The 26,646-nt window shown below is 38.9% G+C and overlaps 1 protein-coding gene across 1 annotated transcript; it reads left to right on the top strand.

Moving 5' to 3' along the window:
* Window positions 1-18,357: 18,357 nt before the first annotated feature.
* On the top strand, window positions 18,358-24,369 carry APELA (apelin receptor early endogenous ligand). The gene is made up of 2 exons (XM_021938918.2): window positions 18,358-22,338; window positions 23,831-24,369. Exons 1-2 carry the CDS (start codon window positions 22,263-22,265, stop codon window positions 23,917-23,919), a joined length of 165 nt encoding a protein of 54 aa, XP_021794610.2. The 5' UTR covers window positions 18,358-22,262; the 3' UTR covers window positions 23,920-24,369.
* The last annotated feature ends 2,277 nt before the right edge of the window (window positions 24,370-26,646 follow it).

Here is a 26,646-nt window from a genome sequence, read left to right as displayed (position 1 = left end):
TGAAACCCAGGGATTCTAAGGGCCAACTGTAATTGAATTAAAACCCTTCCTCCTGTTTAAGACTTTGAAGAAAATGAAAATAATGTGTAAGAGCTGGCCTTTTCAATACCCCTCTGTGAGTTTATTATCTTGAAAACCTGGATATAGTTTTTAACTCAAAGTAATAATTGATGCCTTCAGACCAAGGTGTTTTAATTTCCCAGAGTTTACAAAATCTCCAAAATAGATACTATTAATCTAATTTGTAAAGCACATAGATTGACGCTTATATATTTGCATAAATTAAACCTACCAGTGATTAATCCAGAGGTGAACTTTGCCAGTTGGTGGTTGTTTTCTGGTTCTCTGGACACAAAGGGAGCAAACAAGACATTTGAATGGCTCCCTCTGTGTGATATTTTGTAACCCACCAGGCAGGTCCTCCCTACCAGTCAGCCCTGGGCTGCATTTTCTGTTCTGTGTGGACAGTGACAGTGTTCTCTTGGAATTTAACTCTTACCTTTGTCTGGAGGCTGTGCAAATTAGATTATTTTATAAAATAAGAAAAATAACTTCCCAACCACATTACAATATAAACACCCCGAACTTAATGTAGTTGAGCCATAAAAATGGTTTGTAGCACGGGTAGTCAAAATATAGAAGCATATACAAGTCAGATTGAAGTTATTCCGGAAAATATCATTTTCTAGTATGGTAAAGACTCCCAGACATTAGCTGTTTTTGCAGAAATGTTAAATTATCTTCCATTTGTTCTTTGTCCTTCAACATTTATTTGCCTCATGACTACTAAAAGTTCATTAGTTCCTTCATATGCATCTATAACTTCTTTATATTTTGTTATTTAGAGTTAGGCTTTTTGAACTTACAAAGGTTAGTAATTATGAGCAAAGGGAAAGTATTATCATTCAATATTATAGCAAAAGTAGGAGGGTTTCCTGAGTGATAGCTAAGTCTTCAAACACATTTCTTCACACCCAGATGCATTTTGAAGTCCTTCAGCTCATGCAGAGACTATCTTCACATTCATTCAGTTATTTATCAGGTATTTCTTGACTGCTTGCTATGTATCAGGCAGTATTCTAGAATCTATGGATAGAGTGACGAGCACAAGAGACAACATCTCCACTGTTGTTTTTGTTTTGTTTTTGTTTGTTTTGTTTTGTTTTGTTTTAGAAAGAGTCTTGCTGCAACACCCAGGCTGGAGTGCAATGGTGCTATCTTGGCTCACTGCAACCTCTGCCTCCCGGGTTCAAGCAATTCTCCTGCCTCAGTCTCCCAAGCAGCTGGGGTTATAGGCGCCTGCCACCACATGTGGCTAATTTTTGTATTTTTAGTAGAGATGAGGTTTCACCATGTTGGCCAGGCTAGGGTTGAACTCCTGACCTTAGATGATCTGCCCACCAAGGCCTCCCAAAGTGCTGGGATTAGAGGCGTGAGTCACCACGCCCAGCCAACATCTCCACTTTCACAGAGTTTATGTTCTAATGGAGAGAGACCACCAACATTAAACAAACACATACAAAGAATTGTAGCCTGCATTAAATGTTCCCAAGATAAGAAAACAGTAATATCAGCTGGGCACGGTGGCTCATACCTGTAATCCCAGCACTTTGGGAGGCTGAGGCGGGAGGATCACCAGAGGTCGGGAGTTCGAGACCAGCCTGACCAACATGGAGAAACCCCATCTCTACTAAAAATACAAAATCAGCCAGATGTGGTGGCACATGCCTGTAGTCCCAGCTACTTGGGAGGCTGAGGCAGGAGAATTAATTGCTTGAACCCAGGAGACAGAGGTTGCAGTGAGCCAAGATCACACCATTGCACTCCAGCCTGGGCAAAAAGAGTGAAACTCCATCTCAAAATTAGAAGAAGAAGAAAAAAACAATAATATGTGAGAATGTAACAAGAAAGAGTGGGTCGGGCGCGGTGGCTCAAGCCTGTAATCCCAGCACTTTGGGAGGCCGAGACGGGTGGATCACGAGGTCAGGAGATCGAGACCATCCTGGCTAACACGGTGAAACCCCGTCTCCACTAAAAAATACAAAAAACTAGCGGGGCGAAGTGGCGGGCGCCTGTAGTCCCAGCTACTCGGGAGGCTGAGGCGGGAGAATGGCGTGAACCTGGGAGGCGGAGCTTGCAGTGAGCTGAGATCCGGCCACTGCACTCCAGCCTGGGCAACAGAGCAAGACTCCGTCTCAAAAAAAAAAAAAAAAAAAGAAAGAGTGGCTGAGACCAGAAGGAAAATCTATCCATGTGAAGATTTGGGGAAGAGAATTCCATGACGGGGAAGAACAGGTGCAAATACCCTATGTGTGGGTTTCACAAGACTGGAACATAGCAAAGGAAGAGGAGGAGTAGGAGGTTACAACAGACAGATAGGCAAAAGACAGACGACAAAGAACTCGGAAGGAATTTGTGCCATATTTGACTTTGAGTGGGAAATCTATCCAAAATACCTCCCATCATTTAAGACTTTGCTTCTGGGACTCCATAGAATCTTTTCTCTAGAAGAGAGTCTTTTCTGTAAGCATATTCCTGCTGCTCACTCAGCCACACTTATCCCACAACAAGCCCCAGCTATACAGAGTTTTAGTCTGTGTTTCAAATAATTTGTATCATCTAAAATTATTTCAAAACTAATAAGGGTGTTTTAGAAATAAACAAACAGAAAGTTTAGTATAACAAATCCCAAGTTTCAACAAGGATACACTAATTTTTTTTTTTTTCCTGAGACAAAGTCTTGCTCTATCACCCAGGCTGGAGTGCAGTGGCACGATCTCCGCTCACTGCAACCTCTGCCGCCCAGGTTCAAGTGAACCTCCTGCCTCAGCTCCCGAGTAGCTGGGATTACAGGTGCCGCCACCACACCCAGCGAATTTTTGTATTGTTGGTAGAAATGGGGTTTCACCATATTGGTCAAGCTGGTCTCGAACTCCTGACCTCAGGTGATCCACCCACCTCCCTCCTGAAGTGCTGGGATTACAGGCATGAGCCACTGCACCCAGTCTCCACTAATTATTTTAAATCACAAAAGCAATATATGCTGTCTGCAGGTAACACAAAAATCTCGAAGAAGAAACAGCACTCAGAATTCAACTCCATAGAGATAACCACTGATAAATACAGTAAAATAGTACGTCTCCTTCCAATTTTTAAGAATGTATAGGGCTAGGTAAGGTGACTCTGTCTCAAAACAACAACAAAAAAAGAATATATATAAATACATAGAGAGAGAGTTTTTGTTGGTTTGTTTCTTGTTTTTGTTACCAAATTGAGTTCATGCTGTATGTGCCGTTTTTTCACCTTGCTTAAGCAATCTTTAAGCCATTTTTTCTTCTTTACCCTTCCACCTCCTGAGGAATTCCCCATTTTATCTGAACTCATGACACATTTATTTTAAAATTTTGATATTTCCAATGTTTATTCATTGTTTGTGCATGTCTAGCATAGCAGAAGTGTGCTGAGAATAATGTTCCTATGGTAAACCACCCACATAGTTGGGAACCGCAGGTTAGTACAGTGGATAGCAATGTGGAATCCAGGTTCTAATTCTGACTCTGACTCATCCCTCTGAGGACAGCCAAGTTATTAACCTTTCTGTGGTTCAACTGCACTGTTCCTCCAGTAAAATGGAGCAACGATAGTTTCTACCTCCTAATGTGGTGGATATTGTAGAAGAATATATGCCTTCAAGGTGTTCTCACATACCATGGACTTGATAAATGGTTGCCATGTTTTAAATTACAATGTTTGTTACCAATGAAGTGTATTTTCCCTCCAAATAATATCTAGGATATTGCTTTAACTGCCCAAAAAGCTGTGGCATCTTTGGTAAGTCATTGTCTTATAATTGTATAATTCAGAAAGCACATTTGCTTGTTAAGCCCTTGGTTGCTGTCAGTCCATAATGTTATGTTGGCATTTGTATTTATCAATCAATATATCCCATGGAATATCCCACTTGAAGAGCAGCATTTACTAATAGTATATTGATGTTGAAAATATTAGGTCTTACTCTGTGTTCAAGAAGGACTACTTAGTATTTGATCTGTTCGCACTCCCAGAAGGGAGATGGAAAAATCATTGGTATGGAGATAAAAGTTATCACCTTTCATTAATCAACAGTTGTGGGCATTTGAGAGTAGGAAGAGTCTTGCTACCGCCCACCTATATGAGAACTTGGGAAACAGTCATCTGGGCCGCACCTAGCAATCATCTGAGCTTCACTCCTAACCTGAGACAATGCCCTGTTCTTGGCACATTACTAATTGTATTAGCACAAGTCCACTTAAATATATTTGCGGAGGCCGGGCACGCTGACTCATGCCTGTAATCCCAGCACTTTGGGAGGCCAAGGTGGGCAGATTACCTGAGGTCAGAAGTTCAAGACCAGCCTGACCAACATGGAGAAACCCCATCTCTACTAAAAGTAAAAAAATTAGCCGGGCGTGGTGGCACATGCCTGTAATCCCAGGTACTCAGGAGGCTGAGGCAGGAGAATCACTTGAACCTGGGAGGCAGAGGTTGCGGTGAGCCAAGATCCCACCACTGCACTCCAACCTGGGCAACTACAGCAAAACTCCATCTCAAAAACAAACAAACAAACAAACTATATTTATATATGTAGTTTTTTATATATATATATAGTTTTATATCTTGTATATATATTTTTATATATATATAAAATCTGGGGAAGGAATGCAGAATAGTGATTTTTGCAAATTGTATTAGTATTGGAAGTAGTCAGATAACAGTTATTCCTAAACTGCTTAGTAGTTTTTTCCCTTCCTATTTGGCTCTGCAGGGGTAGACAGTAGTACTTTCGCAAACTGGTTATCCTTGAACTACTCTTTAAAACAGATAGGTAAACTAGGCCGGGAGAGATGGCTCACGCATGTAATCCCAGCACTTTGGGAGGCCGAGGCAGGCAATCACTTCAGGTCAGAAGTTCAAGAATAGCCTGGCCAACATGGTGAAACCTCGTATCTACTAAAAATACAAAAGAAATTAGCCAAGCATGGTGGCGGGCACTGGTAATACCAGCTGCTCAGGAGGCTGAGGCAGGAGAATTGCTGGAACCAAGGAGGTGGAGGTTGCAGTGAATTGAGACTGTGCCACTGCACTCCAGCCTGGGCAACAGAGTGAGACTCTGTCTCAAAAAAAAAAAAAAAAGGTAAACTAAATTTATCAAAAGAAATATTTACGGAAATTTTATTTTATTTTATTTATTTATTATTATTTTTTTTTTTGAGACGAAGTCTCGCTCTGTCACCCAGGCTGGAGTACAGTGGCCAGATCTCAGCTCACTGCAACCTCCGCCTCCCGGGTTCACGCCATTCTCCTGCCTCAGCCTCCGGAGTATCTGGGACTACAGGCGCCCGCCACCTCGCCCGGCTAGTTTTTTGTATTTTTAGTAGAGATGGGGTTTCACCGTGTTAGCCAGGATGGTCTCGATCTCCTGACGTCGTGATCTGCCCGTCTCGGCCTCCCAAAGTGCTGGGATTACAGGCTTGAGCCACCGCGCCCGGCCTTACGGAAATTTTAAAATCATCAGTATGAAAGTATTATCTCTGTTCATTGGCTAAATATTGACTAAATCTGAAACTGAAATTCTGATAGACTGACGGAAATTAAATTTGCTTTTAAATAATATATTAATTTAAATGTAATTAGAGTTATAATTGAAATAAAACATTTGAGTATTCATGATACAAATAAGACCAGGTTTTAGCTTTGTAAAAATCATAAATAAAAATATTTAATTTAGACTTTTATAATTTCGAGCGGTTAAAAGGTTTTACAACCAATCTCAATGTGAATAACATTCTATGTAGAATAGCAAGAGATCAGTTTTCTAAACTACTTAGTAATGAGAGGCAAGTATCAGAAGAATGTTTATCTAGAAAACTGTCAGGTCCCTATCAATCTTTAGAGTTCGAAATTTTACAATTCTCTAACAGTATTAAGAGTTTTTCATGGCCTTCCTCTGAATGTCTTAATACGATTCCACTATCTGTAATATAAAAATACTGTTAGAATATGATCACTAATTAGAAAATTATTTTAGAAAGTAATATATTCAACTTTGAGTTAGTTTAGATAACCTTAGTGATGCAAAATATTTCATTAATATAAAGCAAGAGGCCGAGCGCAGTGGCTCATGCCTGTGATCCCAGCACTTTGGGAGGCTGAGGTGGGTGGATCACGAGGTCAGGAGTTCAAGACCAGCCTGGCCAACATAGTGAAACCCTGTCTCTCCTAAAAATACAAAAATTAGCCAGGCGTGGTGGCAGGCACCTGTATTCCCAGTTATTAGGGAGACTGAGGCAGGAGAATCGCTTGAACCTAGGAGGTGGAGGTTGCAGTGAGCCATAATGAGCGACAGGGCAAGACTCCATCTAAAAAAAAAGATATATATACACACACACACACACACACAAACACACACACACGTATGTATATATACACATATATGTGTGTGTGTATGTGTGTGTGTGTGTGTGTGTGTATACAGCAAGTAAGTTATTTTTTGTCACTTATTTATTTGAAAGCTTAAAAAGAAATCCTGGAAAATGTAAATAATTGCTATCTTCCTTGAGACCACTTCAGACTCCTCAGTAATTTTTCCTGTTGTCTCGTAAGTTGAATTTTCTTTCTTTTTTTTATTTTATTTTTTTGAGACAGAGTCTTGCTCTGTCACCCAGGCTGGAGTGCAGTGGCACAATCTCAGCTCACTGCAATCTCTACCTCCTGGGTTCAAGCGATTCTCCTGCCTCAACCTCCTAAGTAGCTGTGATTACAAGCACACGCCACCACGCCCAGTTAATTTTTGTATTTTTAGTAGAGATAGGGCTTCATCATGTTGGTCAGGCTGGTCTCGAACTCCTGACCTCGTGATCCGCCCACCTTGGCCTCCCAAAGTGTTGGGATTACAGGCATGAGCCACCGTACCTGGCCATAAGTTTATTTTTCTAAATGTGGCCAGATGCGGTAGTTCACACCTGTAATTCCAGCCCTTTGGGAGGCAGAGGCAGGAGGATCACTTGAGCTCAGGAGTTCAAGACCAGCCTAGGCAGTGTAGTGAAACCTCATTTCTACAAAAAATTTAAAAATTAGCTAGGTGTGGTCGGGCACAGTGGCTCATGTCTGTAATCCCAGCACTTTGGGAGGCTGAGGCAGGCAGATCACAAGGTCAGGAGATCGAGACCATCCTGGCTAACACAGTGAAACCCCGTCTCTACTAAAAATACAAAAACTTAGCCGGGCATGGCGGCACGCGCCTATAGTCCCCGCTACTCGGGAGGCTGAGGCAGGAGAGTGGCATGAATCCGGGGAGCAGAGGTTGCAGTGAGCTGAGATCACACCACTGCACTCCAGCCTGGGCAACAGAGCAAGACTCCGTCTCAAAAAAATAAAATAAAATAAAATAAAAATTAGCTAGGTGTGTGGTGATGTGTACCTGTAGTCCTAGCTACTCTGTAGGCGGAGGCAGGAGGATTGCTTGAACCCAGGAGGTCTAGGCTGCAGTGAGCCGTGATCATGCCACTGCATTCCAGCCTGAGTGACAAGGAGATACCCTGTCTCAACAAAAAAAAATTCTAAATGTCATCATATTAAATGATAGAGTGCCCACTTTTTCACTAGCAATTTTTCATGTCACTTTAAACATAGTCTTCTGAAAGCAGAGACTAGAATTTCACATGATAGACCAAATTCAAACTTTTAAGATGTAAAACATTTTAATCTGTAAAAACAAAAGCAAAGATTGCAAATAGAATGTCTAAAATCTCCTTATTATAAGGAAGCATAAGGTATGTGTAACATTAACATCGTGAATATGAATATACTACCCTCAATCTTAATGCCCTCCCCAACTTGCCTCTTCCTTTTCTGAACTGTTCAGGAGGAAGAGGCTCTACAGGTGGCTGAATAGGCTGGGCACAGTGACTCAGGCCTGTAATCCCAGCATTTCAGGAGGCTGAGGCAGGCTGATCACCTGAGGTCAAGACTTCAAGGCTGGGCCGGGCACGGTGGCTCAAGCCTGTAATCCCAGCACTTTGAGAGGCCGAGGAGGGTGGATGACCTGAGGTCAGGAGTTCAAGATCAGCCTGGCCAACATGGTGAAACTCCATCACTATTAAAAATACAGAAAAAATTAGCTGGGCGTGGTGGTGTGTTCCTGTAACCCCAGCTACATGGGAGGCTGAAGCAGGAGAATCACTTGCACCTGAGAGACAGAGGTTGCAGTGAGCCGAGATCTGCCACTGCACTCCAGCCTGGGTGACAGAGGGAGACTGTCTCAAAAAAAAAAAAAAAAAAAAAATAGTTAAAGACCTGCCTGACCAACTTGGTGAAACCCCATCTATACTGAAAATACAAAATTGTCGGGCATGGAGGCAGGCGCCTGTAATCCCAGCTACCCTGGAGACTGAGGCAGGAGAGTTGCTTCAACCAGGGAGGTAGAGGTTGCAGTGAGCTGAGATTGTGCCATTGCACTCCAGCCTGGGCAACAAGAGTGAAACTCCACCTCAAAAATAAATAAATAGGCCAGGAGCAATGGCTCACGCCTGTAATCCTAGCACTTTGGGAGGCCGAAGGGGGGCGGATCATGAGGTCAGGGGATTGAGATAATCCTGGCCAACATGGTGAAGCCCTGTCTCTCCTAAAAATACAAAAATTAACTGGGCGTGGTAGTGTATGCCGGTAATCCCAGCTACTCAGGAGGCTGAGGCAGGAGAATCACTTGAACCAGGGAGTCGGAGGTTGCAATGAGCTGAGATCATGCCACTGCACTCCAGCCTGGGCGACAGACCAAGACTCAGTCTCAAAATAAATAAATAAATAAGAAAAAAATAATAAATAAATATAAAGGTGGCAGAATATTCTGCAGTTGTATATAATTCTACGAAAAGAAACTAATGAGGCCAGTCATGGTCTGAAACAATGCGAAAGCCAGTATCTAGATTCACAGAGGAAGTAGGTTTGCTCTGTTCTTTTAAGAGCTATAAAATGTCTGGTTGTTTTTAAATTAAAATTCCAGTGTTCATCCATATGTTTGGCATTAGGGAGACCTAATCTTTTTTTTCTTTTTTTTTTTTTTTTTTTTGAGACAGAGTTTTGCTCTTGTTGCCCAGGCTGGAGTGCAATGGCACAATCTCAGCTCACCGCAACCTCCACCTCCCGGGTTCAAGCGATTCTCCTGCCTCAGCCTCCAGAGTAGCTGGGATTAGAGGCACACGCCACGACACCCAGCTAACTTTGTATTTTTAGTAGAGACAGGGTTTCAGCATGTTGGTCAGAGTGGCCTTAAATTCCTGACCTCAGGTGATCTGCCCACCTCAGCCTCCCAAAGTGCTGGAATTATAGGCGTGGGCCACCGTGCCTGGCCAGGGAGACCTAATCTTAATCACCAGTTAGAAAAATGGAATGTATGGCCAGGTATGGTGACTCGTACCTGTAATCCCAGCACTTTGGGAGGCCAAGGCCAGAGGATCACGAGGTCAGGAGTTCAAGACAAGCCTGGACAGTATGGTGAAACCCCGTCTCTACTAAAAATACCAAAATTAGCAGGGCGTGGTGGCACACAGCTTTAGTCCCAGCTACTTGGGAGGCTAAGGCAGAAGAATCCCTTGAACCCGGGAGGTAGAGGTTGCAGTGAGCTGAGATGGCACCACTGCACGCCAGCCTGGGCGACAGAGCAAGATTCCATCTCAAAAAGAAGAAGAAGAAGAAGGAGGAGGAGGAGGAGGAGGAGGAGGAGAGGAAGAGGAAGAGGAAGAGGAAGAGGAAGAGGAAGAAGAAGAAGAAGAAGAAGAAGAAAAATGGAAAGTAGAATATTTACCATGCTACTTAGAGGGTAGTTCAAGTAACAGGGAAAAAAACAAATCCAGGTGGTAAAATGGCAGAAAAGTAAACGTTATGAGGGCTATGAAATATTTTAAGCAAACTGGCCTTGAAAAGATTACCTATTCTTTAAAATAAATCACTTGAATATGTATGAAAGAAAGTGTTTTATTTAAATAACATTCTTTTAGAGCAATCCAAATTTCAATCACTTTCTCTCCCTCATTAGTGACTTATACTTGACACTGAAATGAACAATTTAAACCTGAAATAGAGTTGTGAGAGAAAAAAAAGAGATCTATCTAAGAATCCTCATCCACTTTAGGCTACCAAAAATAACTTGGAGCACACCAAAAACAATAACCACAGTGACAAACAAAAAGTGCTCTTTAATGTTTGTGGTATTCATCACAATGCATACAGCAAGAATGAAAACTTTTTTTTTTTTTTTGGAGACAGGGTCTTGCTCTGTCACCCAGCTGTGGTACAGTGGTGTGTTCATGGCTCACCGCAACCCCTGCCTCCTGGGCTGAAGCCGTCCTCCTGCCTCAGCCTCCTCAGTAGCTGGGACTATAAGCACAAGGCACAACACCTGGCTATTTTTTATTTTTTTAATTTTTTTTGTAGAGATGAGGTCTTTCTCTTTCTCTCTCTGTCTCTCTCTCTTTTAATTTTATTTTAATCTAAATAGAGATGAGGTCTCAACATGTTGCCTAGGCTGGTTTCAACTTCTTGAATTCAAGTGATTCTCCCATCTCGGCCTCCCAAAGTGCTGAGATTACAGGCATGAGCCACTGCACCTGGCCAAAATTCTTTCCAGGTTAAAGAGGTGTTAAATGGAACATTAAGAACTATGTCTAGGTCCGATGCAGTGTCTCATCCCTGTAATCCTAGCACTTTGGGAGACCGAGAAGGGTGGATCACTAGGGGTCAGGAGTTCAAGACTAGTCTGGCCAACATGGTGAAACCTTGTCTTTACTAAAAATACAAAAATTGGTGAGGCGCTGTGGTGGGCCCCTGTAATCCCAGTTACTTGGGAGGCTGAGGCAGGAGAATTGCACCTTGGAGGTGGAAGTTGCAGTGAGCCACGTTCATACCACTGTGCCTCAGCCTGGGCAATAGGCTGACTCCATCTCAAAAACAAAAACAAACAAACAAAAAACTATGTCTGACCCATTCCAAAAAAGAGATCAAATTATAAACCGACTATGTGCACCATACGTTCACATTTATTAAGGTAAAGAAAGGTGACTACCTAGAATAAAAATGGCACCTTAGTGAATAACTTGAAACCAAATCAGCTCTTTTACTCTCATCAGAAGTGTAAGTCATGGCAGGTCCTTAGCAAGCACTTTATTCTTCTAGGATCACTTGCTTACAATTTAGGAAGAGATGTTCTTTCCATAACCGTGATAAATATAAAATCTTAGATTCAGGTAGACATGTAAATTTAGATACAGAAATAAAACATTCGCCAAATGATGATGTAATTAAAACAGATTTATAAATTTGTCATCTGGGTTCAAGAGCCAGTACGGTCTCAAGCCACCCAAATCACAGGGTCTGTTTACTAGAACTATTATGAGGGTAAATACATTTCACAGGAAACAGTCAAGTGCTGAAAAGATGCTTGTGACTGTGGAAAGGATTTTAAGCTTGAATTTTAAATATGTGTAATAAAACTACTTCTGTGAAATGCGGACTCTACTTACTAGACTTGCCTCTATAAAAATAGATTGTTTGTCCTATCCCTATAATCAAATGCACCCATTATGCCATATAACTTCCTGTAAGAATCTATACAAACTAAACACTTCGAGGTTATAGACAATCTGTTAGGATAATGTTACGATGTTGCAGGTTTCGACTATAAAATTCTAGTGCTTGCTTAACTCATAAAAATGCTCCTCAGAGAGTATAAGTATGTGGTTCCCTCTGATCTTATTCTTAAGGTAGAGTACACGTTCTTTTTCTCACTTTGGGCACCTCCTCTCTGATTACAATTATGTTGTTATAGAGCTTCGTTGCTAATTTAGGAAAAGTTTCTTGAACCTGTATGTAACATTGAAATATTATCAAAAATAAAAGAATATCATCTCCAAAGGGGTAGAGAATACAGCCATTTCCTTAGTAGCTTTGTGTTGAAGTTTTCCTTCCATTCTCTTTTCTAATATAAATTATGCTGCATCAGATGAAAAAAAAATAAATGAGACTAAAAAGGAATCAGAAGGAGAGCAGAGATCCAATAGAAAACGTCAAGGGAAGAGGTTGATCTCCTTTGTCAACTTTAAGGTGAGATTTAAAGAAAAATAACATTCCATTGTCCTTTGCTATAATCATGAAGAAAGATTGATATGTTAACCACCTTCTTTGCCTCTCATGCTGAGGTGTGATGAAATGACTAGCAAAGTATTTTCAAAATTTCGATTATTCCCTTGAGATTGTCATTCTAGCATTACAACTTCCTTAAATGCATTTAAATTGGTATTACTTTAGTGTTACATTTTACCAGGAGCAATTTTGTTGTGTGGGAATTAAATTTGCAAAACAGAACTTCCTAAAAGTAAACAAATAAAAGAAGTCATTGAAATTCCTTCTCACCCAAGCTCCCCCTTTATAGCTTTCCCTTTGTCTTGCTCCCTCCACTTCTCATTCTCTTTCTACATCTTCCCATTTTTCCTTTTTTTACTTCCCACTCTATTCTTTTTCTTTTCAAATGAGTTGATTACCATAGACATTTTTCTTCACAGGCACACACAAAACACACACACACACACACACACACACCCCATGCACCACTCACCCCACTGCATCTGCTACTGATTGGCTTCTTCTGAAAGGACAAAGGGTCAGTTAGAGGAGCCATCCTTCAGTTTGCATACAAAGTTCTGGCAGACTGGCTGAAATTGGTAGAAGTAACTGTCATTAGACTCCAGAAAATTAAGTAATTGGATCCATATGTGCTGGTTTACACACTTTTAAAAAGGAAGTAACTTCAATGTGTAGCTCTGATTTTAGTAAGAAAGGGTACAGAAGTAAAAGCACATACCTACAATTATTTATTTAATTTACTTCTTGGCAAGTTATTGTACCACTTTTTTTTTTTTTTTTTTTTTTTTTTAGTTTTTTCCTAGTAACTCACAGAACAAGTACTCCAATCTTTAATGGAGATTTTGTATCCATACATGTTTGACCTTGTGTTATAGAGTAACTGCATGTTTTGAACCTATTTATAAGAAAATAATATTCTAACCTAGATAATTTTCATTTAGTGCATACATATTTTACAACTCTGTAACTACTATATTTCTGCAAAATAGGATTTGACTAGTTCAGCCGAGTCAGAAATCCAATGTGATATGTATATTTGAAGACAAAACTACCAACACAATTTAAAATTTAAATAAAGCTTCAATAAAAATATAAAATAATATTCACTATAAATATTAAAGAAAACAACACAAGGCTTAAAATACAATAAGGATTGTTTTCTATCTGCAGCGGTGAAGAGGTAGCAACTAACAGCAAGAACTCTAGGATCTCACTGGTTTCAAATCCTAGCTCTGTTGTTTCCTAGATACGTAACCTTGGAAAAATCTCTCTTCTCTATACCCCAGTTTCCTAATTTGTAAAACAGGCACAAGAGGATGTTATGAGGATTAAATGAGACAATTCAAACAAAGTTCCTACAACAATTCTTGGTACAGAATAGGTGATATAGAGATGATCTTTCATATTAAGGTTGCTTTTAACAAAACCCATTACTGGAGCACATTTTGTTCTATCACTAACTTGCTTTGGACTTCAATTAGTCACTTAATGCCAGTTTTCTCATTTGTAAAACGGATGCAGACTGGACTTCATTTCTTTCTTTTTTTTCTTTTTTTTTTTTTTTGGAGATGAAGTCTCACTCCGTCACCCAGGCTGGAGTGCAGTGGCGTGATCTCTGCTCACTTGACCTCCACCTCCTGGGGTCAAGCTATTCTCCTGCCTCAGCCTCCCAAGTAGCTGGGATTACAGGTGTCCACCACCACACCCAGCTAACTTTTTTGTATTTTTAGTAGAGACAGGGTTTCACCATGTTGGCCAGGCTGGTTTCGAACTCCTGACCTCAAGTGATCCATCTGCCTCCACCTCCCAAAGTGCTAGGATTACAGGCTTGAGCCACCACGCCTTGCCTGGACTTCATTTTTAACATTCCTCCGAGAGAGAGAGAGAGAGACAGAGAGAGAATACATGTATAATATACACACATATATACATATATAATGTATACATGTATATAATATATATTTTCTATGACCTTACTGAACTTCAAAAGTACACAAAATAGTTTAAATATTGTTGTGTGTGATATGGGCTCAACAAATCTAAAATCCTCATAGTCATTGAGTAACTAATCACAAACATTTCTTGTTTAGGTACCAAGTTTGGGGAATGCAGAGGTAATAGGATAATGAATAATAATAAAATACACCTTCTAGCCAGGTCAGGAGGCACAACAGAGAACTGTATCCAATATTCTTATAAAGTAGCCTGTGTGGGTACTCACTGTAAAAAAGGAGAGTTGGCAATCGTTCTTGACTAGTTATCAGGATGAAAGTCAGGCAAAGCATGGCAGTGCTAGACAACCAGGCTGAGTATCCCAGGATAACATTAATTGGACTAGATTCTCTGGAAAAGAGAAATTATGTTTTTGCAGGATCTCACTAGAGAGTGAAATTAGGGTCCAAAAAGAAAGAATGAAAGTCTCGAATATTGCTCAATGAGGTTTTCTGTACTTTGTTAATCACACATTAATTGGCATGCTGTTACCCTCATGTGTTTGGGACATAATGTTTTGGTATTATATTTTTCTTTCTCGTAAAGTGCAACAAAATCCCTGCATACCCTAAGTATTCATTTCATTTTGATTAAATAAATTTATGAGCCCTCTTAAATAGTCAGCCAAGGCTGGGCGTGGTGGCTCATGCCTGTAATCCCAGCACTTTGGGAGGCCAAGGCAGGTGGATCACCTGAGGTCAGGAGTTCGAGACCAGCCCAGCCAAGATGGAGAAACCCCATCTCTACTAAAAACATACAAAAAATTACCCAGGTGTGGTGGTGGACACCTGTAATCCCAGCTACATAGGAGGCTGAGGCAAGAGAATCGCTTGAACCTGGTAGTCGGAGGTTGCAGTGAGCAGAGATCACGCCACTGCACTCTAGTCTGGACAACAGAGTGGCACTCCGTCTCATTAAAAAAAAAACAAAAAAACAAAAAAACACCTGGTGCAGCATGCCTGTAATTCCAACACTTTGGGAGGTTGAGGTGGGTGGATCACCTGAGGTCAGGAGTTTGAGACCAGCCTGGCCAATATGAAGAAATCGCATCTCAACAAAAAAATATACAAAAATCAGCCTGGTGTGGTGGCATGCACCTGTAATCCCAGCTACTTGGGAGGCTGAGGAAGGAGAATCGCTTGAATCCGGGAGGCAGAGGTTGCAGTGAGCCAAGACCGCACCACTGCACTCCAGCCTGGGCAACAGAGTAAGAGTTTGTCTCAAAAAAAAAAAAAAAAAAAAAAAAAAGATCTGTAAAGTCTAAATGCCTCACTTTTTAAATAAAGAATCTGATAAAAATAATTTGACCAAAGCCAAATGATTTAGTGACAGAAGCCAGGACTAAACAGTCAAGTTGTGTGACCTCTAAAGTCATCCTATTTCCATTAAACTAAACTACCTTCACTTTTGTTCACGAACCAAATCACCAAGCCTAATATTCAAATACAAAATTTCTGATTTATTTGTTTAATGCTAAACACTAGGCCATTCAAGCAGTGTAGTTCAAAAAAGACTCAAAATTTCATGTATTTCAAAGTCTTAAATATGCACTTAAAGAATTCCAGCCCAGAGTTTACTCACAGTTTTATATTTTATATAATTTATCCAGTAAACAATAATTGCTGCTTAGGAGTCACTTGGGTTTATTATGAAAATTCCTGAGACTGTTTTTGATTAAATAAGCACATAAACAAGGTTAACAGTGGGGATGGAGAGGATAAACCCAAATGTGTCTCACATTTTTTATTTAAAGAGAAGTATTGCTAATTAGGATCTCTTTTATTCAATTGAATTATTTATATCTAAGTTGTTCTTCATTAGAAAACCATCTAAAGATCACCATTATCCCTTTTATTTTCTCACAATACCAGAAGGTCTTCTTTACGCCATTTGGTCAATCACTTTAGTCAAGTAGCCTGGGTAAGAATCACCACAATGTAGGGATGTCTGAAAGTCCACGTATGTTGCTACCTCTGTTATTTCTGTACACAATATAAAGAACCTATTACTAGTATTCCTATGTTATTTTTCTCAGGTTTGCCAGACATATGAGGGTTAGGAAGGTATTCAAACTCTCAAAAGTATATGCCTTTTTTGGACTTATGATTTCTTGCAAAAATGTATGTTTTGGCTCGGATATTAGGCTGATGCAGCATTTATGATCAGTAATGTTTTTTCAACCAGCACATGTGCCCAAGGAGATCCTGGGAAAATTTTTGAATGATCATTGTACTGAATAAATGTTTTACCACACTCAGTATTTGAATTTTATATATTTGATATCTCCAACACATCTAATCCATCATTTCCTCTAAGCAAGGAGAATGCCAATTTAGTTCACACAAGTTTTCAAAACTAACGACTTTTTTTTATTTACTATGATTCTATTTTCTGTAACTTTGGCTGTTAACTTTCCACTTGGTGCTATTTGAGTTCCAAGAATGGCAGTAGATTAGGTAGGCCTAGGAGAACTAATTAAGAATTAATTAGATAATAAAATTAAGTAAAGGATTAGTTAATTAATTGGAGAATGAAGGAAGGCCTAAAAGAACTAATGTAGAGAATGAAAACTAAAAAGCATTATTTGGTCTATACCAAGAAGTGGTCAAAATGGAACAAAGGATCAAAAGAAAAATGCATACCAAAGCCAGGTCTGTCCAGCAAGAGTCAGAAAGCAGAAAAACGTAGTCGTCTGAAATCCAGCAAGCGTCAGAAAGCAGATAAATGGAAGAAATAGGAAGCCAGAAACAAAGAAGGCCACAGGCAGATACCTGAAGTTAAAACAAAGCTTTGGGAAGGGGTAGTGAACACCATCCAAACAATCGGGAATCAAATAGGAAACACACTTGAGAAGATACACTCTAAATTGAGCCACATTCTATCTCCACGAGGATTAGCTTTCAATGCTTCCATCTGAGGGCAGAAGCTAATCCCACCACAAATAGAGACAGGTGTGCTAACCAGGAATCACGAGCGGATCCTGATAAGATTAAGATCTTCTTTACTACACTAGTGTGGTTAGCGTGAAATTTTACTGATTCATCAAGTAGGATATTGAAAATATCGCAGTGAAGAAAGCAGTTAAAACTTCCTACCCTCATGAAGTTTACATTCTGTAGAGTTAGACAAATCCCAGATTAGAGAGTGTAGTTATAGAACACAGCTTTTCAGACTTGAAAGGTAACCTAGTTTCTACCCTTAACTTAGGTCAAGTTCCATAAACTGCCATCTTAGTACTTACTGTAATTAATTCCTGAAATCACCTCGTTTTTTATCTTTTTCACTTTTCCAGGTAAATATTTTTCACATATTCTTTTTCGTCATTACAGTTTTCGTTTCTGGAGCCATAGTGGTTTTAAGTTCTCACCCATGCATTCTTTTTAATATTACGATTTTCATACTTAATTGAATATGATTCAATATTTGTAGACTCTGGAGAAGACACTAAAATGGGAAAGAACAAGTTTCTTCATTCAAGGAGTTTTTATTTCTGCAGGATTCCATATGTGCTCAAGAAACTTTCAGACCAGGATGAATGTATTATGGCCCACAAGGGAGGCATTAAATGCTATGGTGATGAAAAGGCTATGATAACAGGAAAATTTCCAGATCCCTGAAACATGACTAAAATCACTTCAGTTGGTAGGAATCAGGAAAGGCTTATAGAGAAAATTCAATTAATTTATAAGAAAATTTAGCTAATTAAATTTAATGCATAAGCATTATATTCAAGAGTAGTGACATGCATGTCTGATTCCTGATTTTATCCCTAGTATGCACAACAAAGTCTGGGACACAAAAGTACTCTAAGTACCCAACAAATATTTGTTGAACTGATCTGGAATGATTGATTAAACCCTGTAGAACTAGTAGGACTTCAATTAAGGAAAATTAGAACAAACCCAGCAGATTTTTTTCTAAAGAAAAGAAACACAAGGCCGGGCACAGTGACTCATGTCTGTAATCTCAGCACTTTGGGAGGCTGAGACAGGCAGATCACCTGAGGTCAGGAGTTCGAGACCAGCCTGGCCAACATGATGAAACCCCATCTCTACTAAAATTAGAAAAATTAGCTGGGCGTGGTGGCACATGCCTGTAATCCCAGCTACTCGGGAGGCTGAGGCAGGAGAATGCTTTAACCAAGGAGGCGGAGGTTACAGTGAGCCAAGATTGTTCCCCTGCACTCCAGCCTGGGTGACAGAGCCAGACTCCATCTCAAAAAAATAAAAAGAAAAAAGAAAAGAAACACAAAGCACGACAAAACAAGAAAAGAGAAAAAGGTGAGCAGAGAGTAGTCTAATTTGGATGCAGTGAAGTTCCACAGAAAAAGTCATACTTGAAAGTTTAGGCCGGACATGATGGCTCACGCCTGTAATCCTAGCACTTTGGGAGGTCGAGGCAGGTGGATCACCTGAGGTCAGGAGTTCGAGACCAGCCTGGCCAGGAAGGAAGGGAGAAAGGAGGAAGGGAGGAAGGGGGGAAGGAAGGTTAGTTTAATGCTTGGACTCTATTTCAGACATCTAGCTGAATGAATGATAATGGGCAACGGGAGAGAAATTTTAGGTTGGAAAGAGTATTTTTACAGGGAGAGTGGGATGCAGTAAAGAAGGAAAGACTGAAGATGCAAGTGGCAAAGATGAGATCAATTGGGAAGGATCTCCTAGGAAAAGTTGGGGCACAAGATCCAAATCAAAGGGATAACAGGCCCAGGACTGAAAGACACGGGCCTCATATTGACTTTGCTATAAGCGATTTTATTTGGGTCAAATCACTTAATCCTCTGAGTTTGCTGCCTTTTCTGTAAAATGGAGACAGAGCTTACATCATAAAATTATGATGTGTAAACAAAATAACATTTGTTAAATAGCTGGCATATATAGTATACTACTATAAAATAAATGTATTTTTATTGTATTATATAGAGAATATTTATATCCTTATAGAATATATGTAGGTACAGAAATGTGTTGATTTTCTAGGGCTGTTAGAGAGCCACAAATTGAGTGGCTGAAAACAACATAAATTTGTTCTTTCAAATTCAGGAGGCTGGAAGTCCAAAATCAAAGTGTCAGTAGTGTTGATTTTTGGAAACTCAGAGGATGATTTCGTTCCATGCCTCTCCCCTAACTTCTGGTGGTTGCTGGCTATCCTTGGCATTGGTTCCTTGGCTCATGGCAGCATAACTCTCATCTTTGCCTCTATCATCACAGAGCTCCTCCCCACCATTCCCTCTGTGTCTCTGTCTCTTCCTTTTCCTATAAGGACAGCCGCCATATTGGATTTAGGACCCACCCTACTCCAGTATGACTTCAGTCTTAACTGATTACATTTGCAATGACCCTATTTCAAAATAAGGCCACATTTTGGGTTCCAGATGGACATAAATTTTATGGGGCACAATATTCAACCTCGTACAAGAAATATATTGTTAACTTATCTTTTGTTTTATAATAGCTTCAATAGCTTTTTTTTTTTTTTTTTAATAAGAACCAGGATTTGAGCCTTAAACGGGAGGATAGCAAAATGTTTGAGGGCTGAGATTATGGAATTTGGATCCCATCTATTCTTCTTCCAGTCATCTAGCCCTTTGAGGCTACACCTCTTCAGCTGTCAGTTTTCTCATCTAGTAAACAGGGAGGCATGATACTTCAGAGTGTTTTTTGGGAGGATTATGCGAAGTAACATATGCAACACACTTAACATAGGATTTGGCCCGGGGCACAGTGCTTGCCTCCCTCACAAAAGCTGTCTGTAGGGTGGAAGTCTAGGTTTGTGTTCATGTAAACAAAGAAGATTCCTTGTTCTCTTATACTTGCAGGCTAAAAGTGCTGTTTGCAGAGCCAGTTGCATTGTTCTGACATTTTCCTACCAATATTTCTCCACACCTAGTTATTCAGTACTAAGATGAATGATTTATTGCTATTGTTGACTCACATTCCACAGAAATGCTGGATCACTTTTCATTATACCTCCATGTCTAACATTTCAGTTTGCCCATTGACTGTATAATCATGTTATTACTATACTCCAAAAGTCAACTAGTTAAGCAACATCTTTTTCTTTGTTTTTGGAAAGAATAATTTTAAAACATGTAAATAAATCATGTCTAAATTTTTATGAGTTTAATACATAATCACTCTTTCAGGTAGAAATCCAGGTATTTTATCATATCTATTTTTTTAGTGAGAAAAATGATGTTCTATGTGGTTACATGACTTAAGTATAACAGTGTGCTCTGTCCTGATCAGTGGAGATTTGTATCTTCCACAGCCCCGGTGTATATTACTGACATTCTAGGAATTCATTGTTGATCACCTGGTAATGAAATATAAAAATGTTAGTCAATATTTGCTGTCTGTGGTCGGTCTCTATCTTATCTATAAAGAAGATTCACTACTACACCTTTGAATAGACTTGAAAGTTGGCCTGAAAATATAGTGCCAAAATCTATATTGATCTCTTATTGATTTAACATTCAACTTTGTTAGCACGCTGTTTTCCTGAGTGCTGTACTAAGAAGACTGGGGCGGGAAAGGGGGAGGGATTTAAAAATCTGAATAAACTCTTTGCCATTCATAAGTCAGTTTTATATCATGAGTTCAAACTCTATTATGTTCCATTGATTTTATGAAACGATGTACAGCATGGTAAAGTAGGACACTTTAACACTATGCTTCTAGTTCCCAAACAGGTCAATATATTCTCAAGACTTCAATAAAGAGATTTTAAGAATTTTTGTATGCCATTACCTACTATAAACTCCATGCCTAACTAGACAGGCAGGGAAATTTACAGATTGACTTATAAAATCAAGATAAATTGTGCATTAAATGCAAACCTCAGGAAGCCCAAGGTTATGTATCAACTACCCAAGTGGAAAGAAGCCAAATACAACAAAATTCCTAACAGTTCAAAACAAATTACACATGCTTTAGAGTTAGTACTTTGGCTGTCCTTGTGTTTCAGGGCATATCTACACTATTCTTTTGGCATTTTGCGTTTTACCTAAAATATGTTCGATATAACTGTTATAAATGGAATTTATTATACTTACATAATAAGTATAGTCATTTCCATTTATAACAGCTGTATCTGACATATAAGGGAGCTCTTGAAACAAAAAGAGATCTTGGTGCATGTGTGCAAAAGACAAGGCTAGACTGTTTTTGTGTTTTCTGAATTCATTGGGAGATGAACTAAGGCTTTTTTTCTCCATCTCCAATTTCTGTGACTGTGGTATGTTAGCCTGGTATTCCACCACATATAAATTTTTAACCGAACACAGATTTCATGAGTTTGTGGCTTGCCTTAACTTCCTTTTTTAAAATCCGGACATTTGCAGATGAAAATAATCTCTGTTACTTTTAAAATTGCACTTTACAAAATATTCATATAAATGTAAGTGTTTTGCAGATTTATTTCAAAACATTCTAAATTCCCAAAATCTTTACTGATACAAACCCACATGAATGAGGCAATTTGGAGAGTTAGTGTAAACAGGCACCACTTTGTAGTAAGTTTGGTAAAGATAAAGCATTTCAGCACATGTTCTGCCACAAAGCATTTGGGACTCTTATGTTAGAGCTTCAGAATTCCTTCTGAAGAAGACAAAAGAGAGACTTCCTGTCATTTCCACTGGTTTCTGCACGTGGGACCAATATGGGCAAAGTTTAAACAGATGCAAATGGTAAGGGGAGCAGGCAGTGTCACGTCTTGTTTTACGTATTTCTTCATATCCAGATTGGATTTAAGTCATTCTCTTCTTGGAGCTTTCAGAGTACACTGCCACTAAAGTTAGAGCATGCTTGAATGGTTTATTTCACCGATATTTGCTTATGGAAATAAAGGGGAGTGGCCGAGGGGAAAGGAGAAGAGGAATGGAGGAGGGGTTTGAGGCTGAGGGAGGCTCTGACCACAGCACCGAGCACCGGCAACCTTGTCTGATGTGATCATTAACCTTCCTGCAAAACACAGCTGGCAGTTCTCTGAGGTTTGTCATTAGAATGTGAAGACAGCCACACGGATATTGCACAGACTATTTACAGATCGTTCGGTTTACATTGAGAGTCATCGCTCCACTTCTGTGCGGTAGGAAAATGAAATTTCAGCAATTCCTTTTTGCATTTTGTATTTGTATTATGAGTCTTCTCCTTATCAGCGGACACAGACCAGGTAGGCCTTTGATATATTTGTACAAGTAACTTGTTTTGCCTCTTTGCATCCCTGGGTCTCTGAGCGTGATTGTGTTTATCTGAAAACCACTTAGGTGTGCTTGCAGTTAGTAGTATTGGGGATAAATGTGTAGGATTTTGAAAGTATGCTGTCTATCCTGTTGGGTGTATTATTTCAATATTAACAGCCAGACTTCGAAATGATAAGTATTTTACCACTATTTTTTCTAAATGCAAAGAAAATAGATCTCTAAGCTATTGCAGATGATGTTGTCTTTACAAGTAAAATGAAACAGAAATGTTCGTCTATTCATTATAAAGGTAAATAAATCTATAGATTTTTAGGTAAAATGCAAATTCCAAAGCAGTTTATTTAAAAAGTATGTTGCTGCCCAGAGTAGGGACTGAATTAACATGCAAAAAGCATAATGCAACAAAATGCAGATGAAATTTTAAAATTTCAATAGCTGTTATTTCTAATTATGTAACTAGGAATGTCACTTAAAACAAGTGCAGTTTTTATTATTATTATGCTTATAGAGCTAAAAAGCATCAAAAATATGTATGGTAAAGATACATAATATTAATTTACTTGACACATTTTCAAAGATGATATCAACTGTATTGTACTTAACCAACAGAAATTTAGTACACAAAAGTATTCTAATGTACATTTACTTCAAAACCAAATAGCTAAGATTTCAAAGAACTGGTAAGTTAAAAAGAAAGAAAGAAAGAGAGAGAGAAAAGAGGGAAGGAAAAAAGGAAGAAAAGAACAGGAAAAAAAATTAGAAAGTTAAAGTTTTCTGACTCAGGAAAACCACAAACCCAACTTTAAATAAAAAGATGGTAATATTTACATCCAAATATGTTAGATTATTCACTTGATAATATACTTCTTCAGTTAGAAAAGAAAATGATGCATTACTTGTTAAAAATTCAGACTTTGCTTTTTAGTGAATTAGAAGTTTGATCACTGTGAGTTTATTTCAAATGATGTCCCCGATCTGTTCTTTTACATAAATAAGAAAAAGTTCCAAGTCAGCAACTCTGAGAAAGCAGCTTGATCCCTTCTCATTGTTCACGGCAGTCAGTATTCAAACCATTTATACTTTTCGGAAATACAGAGTAGCTTGGACAATGTTCTTACAAAATATTTGTGATTAATTTACTACATAAAAAAAGATCTAGGAGTATTTAGGAAAAAATCATGTAAAAGGAGGAGGATATTACTATTAAGATGTTGCTATATTGCTTAATGATGTTAATAGAAAAATAAATAAGAGTAAAAGAAGATCTTGCTATTAACATTAACTGTTAGGAACACCCCTTTTGTATATGCATCACATTGATTTTTAATTTTATAATCACATTTGAACAAATTGCGAATAACCACAGTCTAGTTTGGCTCCAAAATATGTTTGAATTGTCTAGATTAAACAACAATTAAGCCTCTGAAAAATGCTCTTAATATTTCTCTCTTTTTCCTTCAGTTAATTTGACCATGAGAAGAAAATTGCGCAAACACAATTGCCTTCAGAGGAGATGTATACCTCTCCATTCACGAGTACCCTTCCCCTGAGGTATTTCTGACCAAAAATAGTTTTGCTACACTTAGGCGATGTTCCAAATTAGATATACCAGAGAATGTTTCTTCACAGTTTGTAACATGTGATAATGGCTTATGGCAATGTCAAGACTTTAGAGATGCATACCAATAAATGAAAGAGTGAAATGAATGACATGACTTTTGAGAATTACTTTAATAGCTAAGGAAGAAAATTAGACAGACGAGGACAATGTAGGAAAATCTTGATAACTGTTGAATCTGAGTAACAGCTATATGGGGGCTAATATTATTGTGGATGTTATGCAGAATAAGCCGATTCCCCTATTAAGCCCAGTGTGTATGAAAGCATTTGGACGTATTCACCCAACATCATACCATCAATGAACTACCATCAATACTTCAGGGTTTTCTTTTCCTCTTCTCCTCTCCTCCTCTCCTCCTCTCCTCCCCCTCCCTCAACTCCTGTCTCCTCTCCACTCTCCCCTCTCCCCCAGGGTCTTGCTCTGTCACCCAGGCTGGAGTGCAATGATGTGATCTCAGCTCGTTGCAGACCCAACCTCCCGGGCTCAAGTGATCCTCCCACCTCAGCCCCCCAAGTAGCTGGGACTACAGGCATGTGCCACCACTCTTGGGTAATTTTTGTATTTTTTGTAGAGATGAGGGTTCCCCATGTTGCGCAGGCTGGTCTCGAACTCCTAGCCTCAAGTGATCCACCTGCCTTGGCCTTCCAAAGTGCTGGGATTTCAGATGTGAGCCACCACACCCGGCCCTCAGGGTTTATTTTTTTCTGAAAATATTTCTTTTAATAGATAAAGTAAACTTAACACTAATGAAATGGCAGCTTTCCAGTCTCACCAATAGTAGTGACCTTGATAGTCACATCTTAAGGATAAATTCTGGTAGAGTTTTGCACCTCCCTTTTCTTGTTTTTACACTTGCTAAATACTTTTACACCACCACGATTACTGGTAATACTGCTTCAATCAGCTAACTTCAAACACTGTCCAAGTTTAAGTTACTTCATACTAAAAAATACACAGTTTGGCATTCCATTGTAAGTATTTCAAGCTCATTAATTCATTAAAGATATATCTTCCTTAAAAAATGTCACAGAAATATCCCTCATCTGGTTAACATACACAGGCAATGGCTAAATTAGCTTATTCAGTTGGCCTGTAGAGTAGCTTTTATGGTTCCCTTCATTCAGTGGAAAGAACCGTTGCTATGTCTATTGTTTAATGCATGCTTTTCAAAGCCAGGGAAAGCCCTGTAGTAGAAAATTAAATGAAGGAGGAGCAATTTAGTAAGAAACATTTATCAAAAGGACTGAGACAAAAAATGTCAAGTTCTCTATGCCTATATCTGTAACAAATTAATCTTTGTTATCAAAATACAAAAAAATAGCTTTGGTGGAGGAATCCAGAAAGATACAGTAGGAGGTTTACTGAGAAGCCAATTAATGGTGATTGAAACATGCTTTAAAAAGATGTTCTGTGTTAAAATATCCTTTGGTGTGTGTTGATAATGCTTCCAGCAGGGCATTTCAGTGTCATGTATAAAACAATGGTAAAAATCTGTGCTTAAGAGGAATAGAGACACCCCAGATTTTTCCAGCACTCCTTCATAAATAACAAAGAGGAGAGGACACATTTCACAATAGCAAGAGAATTCCTGCATATACAAAGAAAGACACCTTTCAAAATATAAACACAAGTCTTTAGATAACCACAGATTATCCTCAAATCACATACCATAAAAACCAGTGTTACAAGTAAGCATGAGTAGTGAAATTTGAATTTTTAAAGTTGAGGGAAATTTTGACTTATAAATCAAGTTTGTAAACCAAAAGGAAATGTAATTAAAGCTTTGCAAACTACTTAATAATAGCAACCCTTTACAAAAGTTGACTGATAGCTTATGAAACTGCTTGCGTTACAGCATCCATTTTCTCAGTTTTAGACTAGTTCTACATTCCAGCTACAGTTCTTTGAAGAATGCTTAAAAGTCACCTGTTGGAATCTACTGTAAGAGTTAATGTAAGATAAACATTAGATGATTTTTCAAGACCTTGCTCAACCAGCACTATAATAACAAGTGCTACCTTCAGATCTGATAACATAATTCTCACTGTCCTAAATACTTTCCCATTTTTTATATGTTTTGCAACAAAGGCACTTTGGTAACTGGGTCAATGTACTGTAAACCTAGGTAGTGGACTCTAAGGCAAAACACCCATTTCATTTCTCCCCCTCTAATTTTTTGGATGCTTTAGATAAAATCACATGTGGTTATTTGATCAGTTAGGATCAAGTAAGACTTCGTAAAAGGATAGGTAAGGTAAACAATTGACTTTGAAAGTTTTCCAGATGAACCCTTTATTAGAGTGTTCAGACCTTTAGCTCATTTAATAGGAATGTCATATTATCTTTACTCAGTCAATTTTTCCAGCTCCTAGGGTCATCCTCAATGATCCCAGCCTACGCAACTGAATTAATTACGCAGAAAAATCCATGCTGTATGCAGTTCATTTCCTTGATTTTTTTTCTTAAAAACATTTTGGCATCACCTTCAGTCCTAAGTGATTTAGAGTGAAGGAGAGCAAGAGAAGGGGTGTCAGGAAATGCAAGTCTACAGGTTAATGTGAGGGCCCTAGAGTGGAAAATGAGGTCGCAACTTAAGACTGGAATGACTTCTCCCTTCCAATAGTAAAATCTCACCACATCAATGCTTTTATCTATA

Source organism: Papio anubis, chromosome 3, assembly GCF_008728515.1.
Source record: "Papio anubis isolate 15944 chromosome 3, Panubis1.0, whole genome shotgun sequence".
Lineage (NCBI taxonomy): Eukaryota > Metazoa > Chordata > Mammalia > Primates > Cercopithecidae > Papio > Papio anubis.
The sequence above is the reverse complement of the archived record's forward strand: the minus strand, read 5'-3'. Positions and strand labels throughout refer to the sequence as shown.